At 42.0% G+C, this 16,367-nt stretch overlaps 1 protein-coding gene across 1 annotated transcript in view; it reads left to right on the top strand.

Moving 5' to 3' along the window:
* LOC149276951 (liprin-beta-2-like) overlaps positions 1 to 16,367 on the top strand; it is a 58,782-nt gene that overhangs the window by 24,299 nt on the left and 18,116 nt on the right. The window contains exons 6-14 of the mRNA XM_089503240.1: positions 2,324 to 2,455; positions 6,990 to 7,082; positions 7,298 to 7,409; positions 7,969 to 8,001; positions 9,142 to 9,203; positions 10,121 to 10,196; positions 10,842 to 10,948; positions 13,214 to 14,165; positions 16,064 to 16,306. Coding sequence (XP_089359366.1) covers positions 2,324 to 2,455; positions 6,990 to 7,082; positions 7,298 to 7,409; positions 7,969 to 8,001; positions 9,142 to 9,203; positions 10,121 to 10,196; positions 10,842 to 10,948; positions 13,214 to 14,165; positions 16,064 to 16,306 — 1,810 coding nt within the window. The remainder of the gene's footprint in view (positions 1 to 2,323; positions 2,456 to 6,989; positions 7,083 to 7,297; positions 7,410 to 7,968; positions 8,002 to 9,141; positions 9,204 to 10,120; positions 10,197 to 10,841; positions 10,949 to 13,213; positions 14,166 to 16,063; positions 16,307 to 16,367) is intronic.

Below are 16,367 nucleotides of genomic sequence, written 5' to 3'. Positions count from 1 at the left end.
CTGTTTAAAGCGTCTCCGCTTGGCAGATGAGAGAGAGTTACACGTGGAGGCAACGTTCCCCATTGTTCAGTGCGAGGTTCTGCCTGCGCGACACATTTGGTTCTTATTTTCAGTGCACTCAGAAATAGCCAAAACCACAGTTTAGGTCTCAAAGCTTTTAATTATCTTTTGAAAATAGTACATGGTCAGCCTTTAACTCGAGCAGCTAGGTTGGCTTTTTTCTTTTTCTTTTTCGAGCGTTTTCATTTACCAGCCGGAGCATTTGTTGTCTTCAGACGTTTTCACGTGGAACTTGTTATCGATGTCTTCACGTTAGGATATATCGGCATGCGATTCCACCTTGTACCTCATCCCTCTGCACTTGCTGCTGGATGTGTTTGATCAGGTAGGTCGTATACCGTGGAACGCTACCATTTTTATTGACTATATAGGATTCCTCAGCTGTTGACCACTTTTTTGTGATCTCTGGGCAGCGTTTCCGCTTTGGTTGACTCCTATTTTGAGTTCCTTTCTATGGACAATTTAGAGAGGTTCAGCTCTGTGTCGGACATGACAACCCAGTGTCCAGGCTGCCATATGCATTTTGTGGCGAAGTACTTGTAGACCATTGTATAACGTGGCCACTACCTACCTGGAAACTTTTGAATAGGCTGACCTCAAGACTTTCCATGTATGAACCCTTTATGTGGCTGTCACAAAGACCTTATTGTGGTGACTTGCTTAGGGTTGGAGCCAAATGGCTATAACAATGATTCTGTTCATTAAATTAAGTCACCTGTATTCAGACAGGAATTTTAAATGTGGTACCAGTGAAGAAAGTACCAGTCGTGATTGTATTATTTTTTAGTGCTCAGTAAATCAGAGCGTAATAGTAAAGAGTCCGCTCCATACTGCGTGACCTTGATAGACTGCTCATTCTCCATAAGACCATGAGATTGGGATGAGACAACACAGGGTTGGACACTGAGGTATGGCTGTGTCCTTTGGAAACCACACATTCGGGTTCGGGTTTGTCACCGTGGCTCGTGGAACAACTTGACCCACAACACATTTCATTATATCCATGTCCAATAAACCAAGTCAATGTAGTAGTCTTAGTTTTATTAAACATTCATCAGTTACATATTTGTGTGGTTTTGTGACTCAAATTTGTTCTAAAAACCCCTAAGGATTTGTATAACAGCAAGTTATTTTTTATTAATGTTTTGTTTTATGATTCTGTATGTTTTATTTGTAGACAAATCACGTGTCAGATTTGTTAGATCGGCGTAATATGAGACGTACAGCACATCTGAAACCCTATTTTTCAGGGATACTAATGGAGTGTAGGTTTTTCTCTTTCTGGGGGACTCTTAGGGTTAAATTGATGCCTTGTCAGAAAATGCTTTCCGATTTGTACATTGCTTATGATGTGTGATAGCCATCAATTATTCCCTCGATACAGAGTTCTTTGGAATGGCAGGTGCTAAGTAGAACCCTATTACATTAAACTGCTTTCATTGGTGTAGTATGTTAATAATACTCGGAGGCCAGAATATGGTTTCATAGACAATTTCACACAAAATCTTGCAAATCCTCTGCTTTCTTTAACCCTTTAGTTACATCTGGTACACGTTACCAATGTGCTTTTCGTGACATATTCGTAGTGTAATGTTATATCGATTTACAGCTCTACTTGGCCAATGGCGTCTGACGTCTTTGCTCTGCAGTCTGTATTTAATGCTAAATGTTTAAATATATAGGATGATTTAGCGTCATCGTGTCCCTGTACCTATAATATAAGCCTGTCAAAGCAGGGCAGACGAATATCAAGTCTATAATACCCCGTAATCGCATCATTCAGAGAAAGTCGGATTATATACAGTGTGCACCCAAAGTTAGGATAATTCTGTTAATAAAATATATTAAGAACCTTTAACAAAATGGTATCCGGCCATATTGCCTTTTCCGAGTGCAAAGTTTGAAAAGTGGTCTTATCATCATAAGCAGCGAGTGTTCCTGCTGGTTGGATGGCTCTGTTTGTTGCTATGGCGATAACACCACTTTTCAGACTTTGCACCAGGATCCCTTTGTATACATCGTACCTGTTGTGCTTTAAATGAAGAGAACAATGATGGTACAACGTGTTTAAAAGAGCAACATCGCTGCCGCCGATCGAGTATCTGTCTCCATCATAGTTGCTCGTGATATACCGCCTCTGCCCGTAGTACCCAAATTTTAGTACTTTCTACTCTGAACAAATGTACTGCTTTTCTTGGCGAAATGAGATTCAGCGAGGAGTGACATTTTTGTTAAACATTAACTTTGGCTTTCGCCTCCTCAGGAGCTTTTGAGTCGGACTGCGCTAGAATCTCAAAAGCTAGACCTCATGGCTGAGGTTTCGGATCTAAAAGTTAACTTGGCCAGCCTGGAAAAGGACAGGAATGATTACGAGGAATCGTACAATAAAGCAGAGGTGAGTCTCCATCGTTTCCTTTTGGTGGATTTTCTCGTGTAAATGCATAACTTGTTTTAATTGATCAGAATTGCACCTACAGGGAGGTCTTTTTCGAGACCACCCTAAGTGGGTTTATCTTATTTTTTTGCAGAACGTTAATAAACTGTGTAGCGTGCACATGGTTTTCCAGATCACCATGCGCGAACACAGTCAATTATTCTATATTGTGGCATCGATATGTAATCAGACACAAGGGGGGCAATATTAAATCTTTGTTTTTTACTTTCTTCTCTAGAGCCATTCATTTTCTTACTGTTCTTCTAATGAAATTTACAGATATTATTATTACCAGTAATAATAATTATTATTATTATTAGATTTCAGGGACATTAATGGAATGTATTTGAAATGAGTGAAGTTATTTTTTGTTTCATATGTTGCATTTATCTTTGGTGTTATAATCACAGTATGTTCATCTTCTATTTTTTTTTTATTATTTTTTTTTGGTTCCTTTTTTCCCAAAAATTCCTTTTTGTAACAAAATCATATGGGTCATTCATTTCCACAGAGAATAAATGCTGTGAGTAATAAATGTACAACTAATCCTTTTTAAAAATACATTTTAAAGTGGGGAAAAAAAAGTGGTAAGGGGACTTTTTTAAAGGTGCGGTTCCACTTAGATTAAACGTTAATTGCACTCGCTATTGCTAGGCAAATAAACCTAAGCATGTATGTGTTCTTCTTTCCTGTAAATGATCCCCCATAAAAGCAACCAAGAACGTTTGTAAATGATAGAACCCTAAAAAGCTTATCGGTGCCTACTAGTGTCATGTGACATTTAAGGGCTCCAGGAAGAAATAATTGAAGGATACATTTATAGAACTATTTACGTTTTTGGTAATTTAACAGTGCTAGTAACGCTGTTTTAAATTAAGTAGAGTAGGTGGAACAGCACCTTTCCATAAGTCTGGTAGCCATGACAATATTAATGGAATCTGTAGTCAAATAGTATCCCGCTGAGCTTTCGTTATTTCCACCCCAGACTGTGGCCACTAGTGGAATTTTCACAGCTGTTTAACTATTCTTTTTTGCTCTAGTAACCGACACTCGATCTTATAAAGGCCTCTTGAGGATATTAATTTCAGAGTGTGGCGGATGTTAGCATGCCATTTGTCATCAACTCGTCATGTGCAGGAGCTATATATACTTAAAACTATATTGGTACCAGCACACCTCTTGTCAAAGCAAGCTCGGCTTAACTTAAAGTACAAAGAATCATGTCGGTAGAACCCACCGAACGTCACCCGGCACATCGTTCATCTGACTGGCGCTCAAAGGGGTTTATTCACTAAACAGTTATGTTTCAGCTCCCTCACTAAACGTTATGGTGGTCTAACCCCATTGAGCTTCTGCTGCAGGAAGAGCTTGGCTGGCCCTGTATAATGTATAGTCAAACCAGTGAGAGTTTAAAACCACGATTCTCCCCTTAGCGAATAAGCCCCCCAAAACGTAAAGGGACAATAAGAAGTTATGGCAATTAATGACAGTCCAAATTAACTTCAGTACATTGACCGTAAAGTTCTCTAAAAAATATTAAAAAGAAATTGTGCCGGTTTTTTTTCTAAATACAAGTATTTAATGATCTGAGTATCCCCTATTGGAATCCCACCTGTGCTGCTAACCTTTAAATAACATTTATTACCGAGTGCTGATGTAAACTTTTATATACTGTCGCTGATCCACTTAACTCCAGAACCTGAGTCTTCTCAATGTTCAGATAGCACAAATGGGATTGGCTGCCACTACTCCCAATTAAGATGTCCCTTTGGGAGCGTGTGTGCGCAGGAAGTGTACTTAAGTACACTTCCTTGTTCCAGCAGAGGTAGCTGGGGGGGGGGGGGAAATGAGACAGAATGGATTCAGTAAAATGTATTGCAGACATGTATATCACAGTAATATAGTTTCCTTAAGGCAAACTTACATTCCTAAATATTCTTTATTTTATGCATAAGTACTTTTTTATTACTTGTCCAAATGATGAGACCACACTAAATATTTTGGATTAGGACCCCCTAAAAAACTTAGAGCCGCCCCTGGTGATATTAACCTGCAAGGTTTTTATTGTAGACTTTGTTGATTTTTATTTTGCTTTTGAACCCAAGTAACTATTCATTTGAATTGCCAGGAGGTTTCTCCTCTGTCCTCTAAGCCTGACGAATGTTGTCTCTTACCTTTTGCAGTCGGTAGTGAATATGATCAATGAGCTGCAGGAGCAGATGTGCAAACTTCAACTGGAGATCAGTTATAAGATTCAAGAGAGGGACTTGCAGAATAGCAAAAGTGACCTAATTAGGACTCTTCATTCCAACACAAATGGCCTTGTTGAGCTCCCCCGACTGATGCAATGCCCGGGGTGTGAAGGGAACAATGTACGAAGTATTCTGTACCTTTGCATGATTCATATTTATAAATGCATTGCGAGAGTCAAAAAGAAAAAACGTTTCCGGCTGCCAACATGTTTGTTTTCCTATCCAGCTGCCCGGTATATTTAAACCAGTTTAACCCTGACAGCAGGTGTAGAAGGCATCTGATAGGAGTCCCTAATCCTTTACTGCTCACACGGGCTACTCCTAAAAACATAAAGCTGAGATGGGTGTTAAGGAATAGATCTCCTACCGCATCAGAGCAATGGGAGTTATAGGTCACAGGTGTTACCTTTTTGTGGCACCTAAATGACCAGCGAGCTTTCACACTGTATGGATCAGCTTATTAAACCTTACTAGATTTACTGCTTACAGACCTACAAAGCTAAGCTGTCATATCTTACCTGGCTTATGGCTCTACACCGCGGTGGCCGGACATGAGGGTTGCACTAGCCGAGATTCATGGGTTAAATATATATCTAACCTTGCCATGTTTTATATCACCGATTTTAACGTTTTGATGCAATGCTGTTAAATCCATCCCTTAATAGGCATCGCTGTGTGTTCTGTGCCACTTTCTTTTAACCAATTAACCTTTGGTAGGGGTTGCATGATGTACTAAATCTCCATGACCGCTTAGGCCTATAGCATCCATACAGAAATCGGTAGAATAACTTTACTCTTCCACAATAAGGTCACCAGACACAAAAATGTGGGCAAGGGCTCGGCCACAGCTTTATTGAACACATATTCACCTCCAGGCCAACGTGAGGACATTTAACCACCTGCCAGCTGATGGCTGGCACAATTACAGTCAACTAATACACCAAGAGCTTCAAACCAGTATTGCTCCTCAGCCCACACTGGCTTAGTCTCTCACGATTTCCGCAGTTGCGGAGACCATATAGTCCTCTCAGGCACTGGCAAGGTGACCACAAACCACAGCTGTGACTAAACAGAATATTAATCCATGTTAATCACCAGAGAAATTAAGGTAAAAACCACTGCCACTGCCAGACTACCAACCTAGCATGTCAGGCAAATACACCCAACGTATTCACCAAGAGCTTCAAACCAGTTGTATTGGCCACCACTGCTGCTGTTGTGGAAATACCAATATTAGTCTTCTTAGCAATCCATTTCGTTAAATATAATTCCCCTTTAACTGTTCGTTAAGAATGAACAATATCAAGGCGACTCGCACTATGCTTTGGATTCCAAGATGCAAGCCCCCTCTATTTTCGACACTTGGGTGCTCTTGTCTTGGTGGAAGAAAAAAACCCTTGTTTCCTTCATTAAGAATGACCCTTTTTTCCTTTTTTTATATAACTTTAATGTAATGTGATCTTCTGTTGCAAAAGAGACCACAACAAAACCAGTCAAGAGTAGCTATTACATGTAGGACTAATGGAGGTAGAGGGGTAGCTCTAGGCTTTTAGGGCCAAAAAGAAAAACATATTTCAGGGGTTTTCATCTTCAGTACATTTGATCATATTCTGTAAATATAATGGGGATTTGTGTTTTTCTGTCTCCCTGGGTGGGGGGGGGGGGTCTTGGACCAATGGCGGCTCTAAGCATCTGCTTAATGTGCCTATATGGTAGCAATACCCCTTGTAGATATAATGGATACATAGCATTTGGTCCGTCTATTCCACCCATAGTCACATCCTGCTCCTGGTTGGCCTTTTATTTAGAGCTGTATCTATGATGGGGGGGGCAGAGGCAGGGACCAGGAGGGGCACTCCCAGCAGCTCAATAATGCGTGTTCTTCCATGTAAAACAAGCAAAAGCAGACGGTATGTGTTTGATGTGGAAGCTATGCATGGACTTGCTTGGGCATATCGTTGAATGCTTATGTAAGTGATCTCAGAGCAGATGAGCAATATTTTCGTTCTTATGCGTAACTTCGGAATCAAGTGCGAACAGGCCCCTTGCGTGAAAACAAGTGGACGGGAACATTTTAATGAGTAATAGGTTTTTGTAAGGCATGCTGGTTGATTTGTGTCCGTGCCACTGAGCATCCGCAATTTGCTGTTGTACTATACAAGGGCGTTTGCTATGAAAGTGCCCATCCCTGACGGAACATGTGTTTTTTTGTTTTTTTTGGGTTTTTTTTCTTTCTTAATCAGAGTTTGCTGCAAGAACTGAAAAATCTCAAAATGAAAGTGGAAGAATTGGAAAGTGAAAGAGCGCAGTATGAATGGAAGCTGAAGGCAACACAAGTGAGTTGTGTTTAATCTAAAGATGTTGTATTTCTCTAAAATCAAAGTCTCTCTGGACTGGCCACCTTAGTGGAAGCACTGGCCACAGACAAGGTTTTGAAGCCACATTTAACTTTAGAATACGGACTGTGGCTAATGGCTTTACAAGAATAATGTTTGACTGTACAATATCATTGGCACAAACCCTTTGATCCGTCTGTAATTGTGTGTTTCAGGCTGAAATTGCACAACTTCAGGAGCAGTTGGCCTTAAAAGACGCTGAGATTGAGCGGTTACAAAGCCAAATATCATCCAAGACCATAGCACAAAACGAGTCTTCAGAAAGAGGTACAGACTATGTCAATAATATCATTACATGGCTGAGCACCGCTTTCTGAACTGCATATTGGGCATCAATATGGTGGACTGGGCTGGTGCCAGTATAGGCTGTTCTTGGTTAAGGGCTTCAAAGTACGTTCTATGTAGGCTGCTCTTTAGTTGGCTCAGGTGGATCTGTCACCTACAACTGAGTGAGTGACAGAACGTTCAGTCTCGACATGACCGATGCTGAAAACCTGGACTGTTTGTCCTTGAGGACCATAACTAGGAAACGATTGAGATTATGTATAAACAAGTGATTTTGATTTGGTGTGTTAAAAAGAGATCCAATCGCCATAGCAACCACTGAAATGTTCCTTCTGATTGGACGATTCCTTTGATTGCTCTCGTTCAATCGTTGTACCAGGATCACTTTAACGCAGAACCACCGATATTCTGCAGAATAATGTTTCTCGCTTTTAGGTTTTACGTCTACTTTTCTTCGAGTTAGCTTTGTGCGCCGAATATTATGATGTTAAAATGTAACGTTGCGTTATCTTATTTCTCTTTACCCTTTCCCATTGTGTAGAAGAAGTATTTAGGAGAAGGATAAAAGAAAAACGTAAGCCAAAAGACTGTTACTGTCTCGTCCTGCTTCCACCAGTCTGTTTGTGATGCCACCTTGTTGCATTAACCGTGTTTTTTGTTACGTGTTATTGTGTGTTCCGGTCGCACAAATCGCAGAGGGCTAACATCACGTAACGCCTGCCGCCCCGTGTACAATCCCGTCGGATTGCTATAGAGCGCTTCAGTGTTGGCACATTTCATGTACTCGCCTTTAACTGTTATAATTAGGCAAACTGGTTGCCTGCTACGTGGTGGTATTGGTAACCAGATTGTAAGTGTAATCCGCGGTTCTTGACGTGATAACGTTATATGGATGGATGTGTATGTACGTTATGTGTATATCAAATATATATAATCCGTGGCTGCTGCCGAGGCTGCTCTGGTTTTAAACGCTGGTCAATAACTCCCTATATTTGTGGGTTTTTTTCTTGCATTTACATATAAAAAAGTTCTATGGGGAAAAAACCTACCATCGCTTTAGAAAGTATTTCCATTTAGTTGATCTTTATTTTTCGGGGATTGGATAGAGACGTAGACATTGATGGCACACAAAGACCCATTCAGCCCACCTAGTCTGCCTTAAAGCCTCAGTCCTTGGTCGAGTCTTTGGGCATATGGCTATCCTGAATCTACCCTGTGCATGTTTACATTCTCTTACTGTATAACATCTACCACTTCTGCTGGGAGGCTGTTCCACGTATCTACCATAGAGATGTGCCAAATGTCACTCAATCTTGATCTGCTGGTTCCAATGGCAAAAAGTAATTGGACCTACAACCAGGACCTGATTTACAGCTTATCGTCTCACTAATTTTTAACTTGTGTAAAATGTGTGATTTTATAGTCGCTACTTATTCTCAGATGCCAATAACACGTGAAAGCGTGCGTAAATCTAAGAGAACGGGGAATGCGTTCTGAAGATCTTTGATTTACAATCTACGTATATAATCTATAAATCCGGATGAAATGGTTCTTGATTGCCCTAGCTGCTGCTTCTTTAATCATCTAACATTCAGCATTAGAAATTTCTGCTAAATGATGAAAAATATGCAATTGATTTCCTAAAATGCAAAAAGATTGCATCACAGGCTATAGGTATATAACCCAATTTGCTTTCCCCCCCCCTGACAATTAGATCAAGAAGTCCAGAGGCTCAAACTAGGAATGGAAACTTTATTAGCGGCAAATGCAGAAAAGGTAAGGTCGGCAAACTGTTTTTGTTTTTTTAAATATGTTTTTGGTTTGTGAATAATTGTAGTTCACTTTGCTGATGGCCTTTGCCCACCACAGCAGGGTTTGTATCCTTTGTCCTCGTGTGAAACCCCTACAAAATGATGTGGAATTTGGATAAAATCTTCCCATTTTGTAAATATTTATGAATCCTACATTTTGTGGTTCAGCACTCCTAATTAACATATTTAATGGTTTCTATAAAATAAACATGTGTAAGAAACCCAACTTCTTCTCCAACAATGTTATTATTTTTCCTCCCCATGAAGTTGCTCCTCCCTTATCTTATGCTAATATGGAATTCCCTATTTTCAAAGTAGTTTGGTAAACATAATTAATTGATTATGCTAAAATAGACAATTTTTTCCTTTTTTTTTTTTTTTTTTTTTATTCCTTTTGTGCTGTTTTATAAACCTTTTAATCCAAGCAGTTAACCCTTACATTTTTTGGCTGCTTTTGTATGAAATGACCCTTTATCCTCCGATGCCACGAAGCTGCGCGGATCCGTTGTAAGATATACCGTAAATTAGTTTGAGATCCAGGCTGGATTGATCCTCTCTAAACTATATAACCCAGATTGATTTTCCGACTCCTAGCAATAAAAGTGACTGTTATTTTGCGAGCTTGGCGAGTATCGTCTCGGGAAAGACTCGGCATCTCCTCTGGAAACAAAATTCCAGATGGAAATCTTAAGCGTTAAGCCGTGAACTCTGGAACCTGGAATCAATTTGGAATAAAATTCCGTTCAGGCAGACTAATCATTTCTGTTACTTCTCATGCAACTTGGAGCTATGCGGGGCCTATTTGTTAGAACAGTGTTGTAATTATATTAACTGTGAAAAAATGGTTCTATAACAGTAACAATATATATATATTTTCTCCAGGACCACCGGATAGAGGAACTTACGGTTCTCCTAAGCCAGTACAGACGGGTGAAGAACTTTGTGATGGCGGCTCATGGTAACTTCATGTTTAAATAATTCTACTCAAAATCTGTGCTGTTCATCTCGGCCAGCAGATGAAAATACATTGCCCAGGTTTTGGAATAACTTAATGTGTTTCCTATATAATTATACATTCATTTTCACTACTTGAGCCAAAACAGACACTGACCACTGGTGACTTCCCACTATTATATATTTTAGGAACCCTTAAGGGAAACATTGCGTTCTTCTCCAAAGGGTTATAGGTTATTGGTTTGTGTAGCGCCATCATAGTCCACAGCACTGTACAATGGGCAGGTGGAATATAATAACCAGTGCATCGGTTTGGACTCGTAGAAGGAAGAGGTGATGAGGGCTTTGCCCAAACTTACTCAAATCTGGTAATTCACTTCTGCACAAGTTCCTCATCGGATGGATTTTCCCAGCCCGTTCCGACAAGCAACGTTTTAGGTTATTTCAAATGAATAAAATGTTATTAAACATGCGTTAATTTTGAGGATACCGGGGATAAATCATGAGTAATAGCTCGCTAACTTCTCTATACGTAATTGCGATTATTTTATCAATCTTAATTCCCTCCTTTTTTGGGGTGACGGATACAGTGCGGGGGGGGTGTTGTGAAGTGCCTCTTTTTATATTATTTTTATATTTAATTTTTTAGGCTCATCTGAAAGAATACTTTCTGGAAGCAGTGATGATGAGGTGGAGTCGACGCTGAGGAAACTCAATCCAATGAATAATCAGAGTACAGAACCCGTTAAATCTGAGGTAACGTGAATGTATGCACACGCGTCTCACATTCCCGAAGCCTACATATAATAGTGTTTACAGATTAAATAAAGGAGTGTGAACGTTGCTCCACATACTTTGTGTTACGTTACTGTTCCTTTTTGGTGGAAGCTGGTTTATTCTGGGGAAATTAGAGCGTTTTGGACCTAATACGATAGCTTTACCATGTATTTCATTGTAGTTTCCCCAAAGTAAATTAAAATAGTTCCTTACCGTTTATTAATGCCCCAAAATGACTTCTTCTTCCTAAATCTAGATATGTTCCAAGGATCCTTCACCAGTCGTGTCTTCTTTGTCTCTACAAAATAATCTGGAAACAAGGTAATCCTACAGCAGTTGATTACCATCCTATGTTTTAATTCAGAATGTCTTCTGAAAACACGTGCGTGTCTTTCTCTCCTGCTCTCGTTCCCTTAGACTTTTCCATTTTTTGGATCCTTTTTTCTCCCTTTCTGCAGAAGTGATAGGGGCGGAATCAGTGTAGAAGTCTATTCTAGAGATAAGACAAGGTCAAGCACAAAATAATGTTTTAGGTTTTACATCAGACTGATAAGGAGGGAGCGTGGGCTTTAGAGGGGCTTCGTATTATGTAAGTGGCATGGGCCAGAGACGGACTGGAGATCTGTGCTGCCTGTCCTCGCTGTATTCTTCTGGGCACTATTGAGATGGCCTCAGCCGGTTCACGCAACAGCTTGGCTCCTTCCCCTATTTATTGACCTGTCCACTTTTAAGTTTCAGACTAGATGGGTCAAATCGGGCTAGTCTGCCTGTTTTTCTGCCCTAAGACCAGTTGGTGTCTTGTACTGGATGCCCCTTTGTGAGCCGGCTCTTTGCATCTCTTTGCTCTGAAATGTTACTGGAAATGTTGCACTTTACAGTTAACCCTGCTAAATGTTAAATATTTTTTATATAATTTTGACAGCGTAAACATGGCATCTACTCCCGACAGCCCTGTCTCCCCACAAGAGGAGCATTCCGAGAACAGAAATAGGTAAGAAAACCCATATGTGTGACTTTACTTTTGCCAGCCTCGCTTGCATTTAAAAGCTGTAATGATCTATAAATATTTCTTACAGATATAGAAATTTAGCATTGTCAGTCTTTTTCTTCTGATTTCCTTCTTTTCCACAGTCTGTTCCACAGTCCTAAAGGACACAATAATTTGTATAAAAACAGAAGAAATGTGTCCCTCTTTAGACATAAATTTAGTATATAAATAGTATATGTAGCTCTTCCAATTATATACTGGGTACTTGTAGATGTTGAGGGTATCTAAATTTATTGGTTGTATATGCTTCATTTGTACAGAACTGTATTTTCACAGAACAAAGTCCTCGATGTATTACTCAATTCTTTAAATTTGTAAAATTATTTGTTTCTTGTAAAACTAAGCAGATACCTTTTTTTTTTTTCTTCCGAAATTGTGTAGAATTCAGCCGAGAAAGCTCTCTACTAGTTTGGAAGATTTGCAGAGTGGATCTATCGAAAAGGTAAACTGTGATATTCAATTAAATGTATTTATTTGCTTACGTTAAAATTATTTTAAATGTATAAAGCCATTTCTAAAATATATATATATATATATATATATATATATATATATATTCATACATAGAGCTGCATATAGCCTTTTATACACTGGGCCATATTTTTAACAAGCAATCCTAATGCATAGCGTTTTATCTTCTTGAAACGGGGACTCCTGCCATCATACGTCCCCAAGTAATTTGCATCGTAGGGGATGTGTTTGGCTGAACACATCGCCCTGCATGTGAGATGCTTACCGCCAGTCCTCTCCAGCGCTGGCTCGGCAAACACAGCGGGCAGCGGTCTGTTCAGACCCCCGTGCAAACGTGCCGCAGGCATTGCCATTGATTTCAATAGGAGCGTTTTGCTGCCACTAATTGGCTGCTTCAAGCAGCCAATAGGTGGCAACAAATGTCAGACCACGGAGGAGGTGGGCAGCTGCTGCAGGAGGACTGCAGCTTCTAGGTCAGGTAAGAGTTTTTTTTATTTATCATTTTGGAGGAATACGTACTCACACAGAGCACTTTAACGTGCGTTCTGGGGGCGTGACTTGCCTTGCTTGGTGATGGCTGCTTAGGCTCTTAGCTCCTCAGCGTGCCCAAAGAAATCCGCATCCATCCTCACTAAAAATTCGCCATGGGTCGCCCCTCTCAACAACATGAAGCTCCAGACTCACAACCCAGGTCATCTGGGCATTCTCTGCGGCAATATTTTCAGACCCCCGCGGCCTTGGACATGCAGCCGCCATCTCCCGCAATGGCGCCTTCACCTGCCAGTACATCATCCTCGGAGGAGAATCCACGCACCGTACCCACGAAGGATGTTCCGCCGTCGGCCGCAACTCTGCAGGACATGTTCCGATCTCTTCCCACAAAAGCCGATTTTAGCAATCTTATCTCCGAAATGAAACTCGTGTTACACGAGGAAGTGGCGGCACTGAGAGCTGATATCACGGGTATAGACAGACGCACTACTCACCTTGAATCATCGCTGGACACCACCCTGAACCAGCTAACGGAACTGCGACAAACCACGGCACAACTGCGCACCGTGACAGCAGACCTACACACGGTTGAGGACCTGGAGAATCGAGGTAGGCGCCACAACATACGAGTAAGGGGCATACAAGAACCAGAAGGCCCTGAAGACCTAAGGGCCTCACTGACCCGACTCTTTAACTCCATCCTGGGCCGCACGCTTGACTCCCCCATTAGGATGGATAGAGCCCATCGGGCCCTGCGGCCGCGAGGTAGGCCCTCAGACCCACCCAGGGATGTGATTTGTTGCCTGCCAGACTTTCTCCTGAAAGAAGAAATCATGGCGCAAGCCGGTAATTCACGCACCTTCGAATTTGAGGGTCATACAGTATCGCTCTTCCAGGACCTCTCCTCAATAACCCTGCGTAATAGACGCACGCTGCGGCCGTTGACGACCCTCCTGCGTGATTGGGGCATTCGCTACCGCTGGGGATTCCCCTTCCAGCTGATTATTCCACATTCTGGCACGACACACTTTGTGAAACAACCTGGAGATGTCGAAACGGTGGCTAGATTGTTGGGGATCCCCACGCCTCAAGTGGAAAACTGGCTCCTTGCCCCCGGTTCGGCCTCCCGGGAACCGCAAGCTCCTCGGCGTCCAAGGGCTCGACGCATGGGAGAAGTAACTGAAGGTAGATACTCTGCATTCACACACGAAGAATGAAGGGCTGACCTGCCCAGAGCTAACTCCCACGGATATCTCAGCTTTGACATTACACATCTGAGTGCATCCATTATATATATATATATATATATATATATATATATATATATATATATATATATATATATATAATATATATTTAGTTTTAATTTTAATTTTTTTGTCACCTGTTGGGCTAAACGACTCTGTCTCGGTGACGCTGTGGCCCTACGAGCGTCGACTAATGCACCAGCTGGACACTCCTTCTCCGCTGCAACAGACATCCACACACAGACGAGGACCGTCCCCTATTCAAGATAGCGGTTGACAAAAACCTACACTCACGGGTACTCCTTTGCAGCCGCACGCTCAATACTGATCCCATAAGAAGACTGCTCGCACTGATCCTCGCGGATGGTATTCCGAGTCTTGCCCTCAACGTGTTCCTGACATCTCGGGTCACCACGCTCTTCTACTGACTACATCGGCTACCCTCGGAACGCACTCAACTGAAGATCTGGGGGTCCCGGCCTCGGCGCATAGGATGCATGGGACTCATCATTTGACTTCCCTACTGCTGCTATACCCACGTAGTCTTCTCCGCGGCAACTGATTCCTATGGACGTCAGATGCGGTATTCTTTGTATAAAATTGCCATGTATTAGCTAGATTCTTCTATGGGCCAGGGGGGTGGAGGGACAGTAGGACTACTTGGTTACCTCTAACTTTTTTTTTTTTTTTTTAGGAAGCACTCCATTAACGGAAGCACTCGCTCCATAGTGCGAGATTCCGCAGGTTAATAACACTGTTATTATTTTTTATTTTATTGTTTATTTTTTTACACTTCCTGAAGCACTTCGACCTATTTTGGCTACTCGGTTACTCCCGAGACCTACCTGTTACTTGTTACATGAGTCGTTAACTTACCTGTTTACTGGGATATGTTTGCTGGTTTCATTGACTCTGAGACATCTGTACTATGTATTTGCTGTGTTATGGGTTTGTATGCTACTACTGATCTACTATGCGGGGACCAATGTTACTGCCAACATCACCACTGATTAGGCCCCCCATTAAATAACCAGACATAAACGATTAGACCTCTGTGGTGTCACTCATTGACTGGGTGCTTCTCGATTAGTGCTTCTATGTTTGTTTACTCCCTGCTGCTTACTCCAGAACTCAGGACAATTTCCAGACTTTCTGGCATTCCTAGACACACTCCACTGGCCCCTGGCAGTGGAGACTGACCACACGCTCCCCACACATGGCTTGGCGGGTGCACACTGTTACCTGGACTAGTTACCACACTGCTCTTGAGTCGGGACATGAGCTTATCTTTCACTGTTGGGGGGCACTGCTCCGGCGACCCCATTTCTGCTAACATCGGATGGTCAACTGCATTGTTTATATGTATATGGGCGTATGCTGTGGAGCAATGTGATTCTCCCTTCTTGGTTATTTTCCTGGAGACTGGATTCCCGGGGACTCTGAAGGGGGTCACTCCGGGCACGGCTTCCATTAAACCCCTGGCAGTTCGGGACCCTAACGGAGCGCTTGGTCTCGGCTAAATTCCATAGACCTTGCCTCCGCTCTACCCGATATCTGCTGCTGACCGCTCATTTTGAGCTTCCCGACCTTATTTCGTCGGAACCCTTCCCTTTTTTTTTTTTTTTTTTTTCTCTACCCTTCTCACAACCCTTCCCCCCCCCTTTTTTTTTTTTTTCTTTTCTCTACTCCTCCACCCCCCACCTACCCTTTTGTTGCCCCTCTTCTCTTGTCTAATTTGTGCTTCAACTCTCCTTCACCATGCCCACTCTGGATACATCCTTTCGCCCTTCCCCCTTGGTGGTAACGAGCCTCAATGTGCGGACTTAACACCCCCAGAGAAGCGTACTCGGTTGTTCAGGGAGCTCCGTCGGACTTCCCCCTCGGTGGTGCTGCTGCAAGAGACCCACTTCCGGGGATCCCATGCCCCGACACTCCGTGATTCGTTGTATCCCCATGTGTACATGAGTAACTACGCGTCCTCTAAATCTAGAGGCACTGCCATTCTGATCTCCCACCGGGTTCCCTTTCAAATGCTTGACATCCAGCAGGACCCTGACGGTAGATACACGTTCCTCAAGGGTACGATAAATGATCAAATGTTCACTTTCGCCTCCGTTTACTTACCCAACAGCAGACAATG

This window comes from Sceloporus occidentalis, unplaced genomic scaffold (assembly GCF_023333645.1).
Source record: "Sceloporus occidentalis isolate IW3139 unplaced genomic scaffold, rSceOcc1.0.p SCAF_223, whole genome shotgun sequence".
Classification (NCBI taxonomy): Eukaryota; Metazoa; Chordata; class Lepidosauria; order Squamata; family Phrynosomatidae; genus Sceloporus; species Sceloporus occidentalis.
Note: the sequence above shows the minus strand (reverse complement) of the source record. Positions and strands in the feature narration are given on the sequence as shown.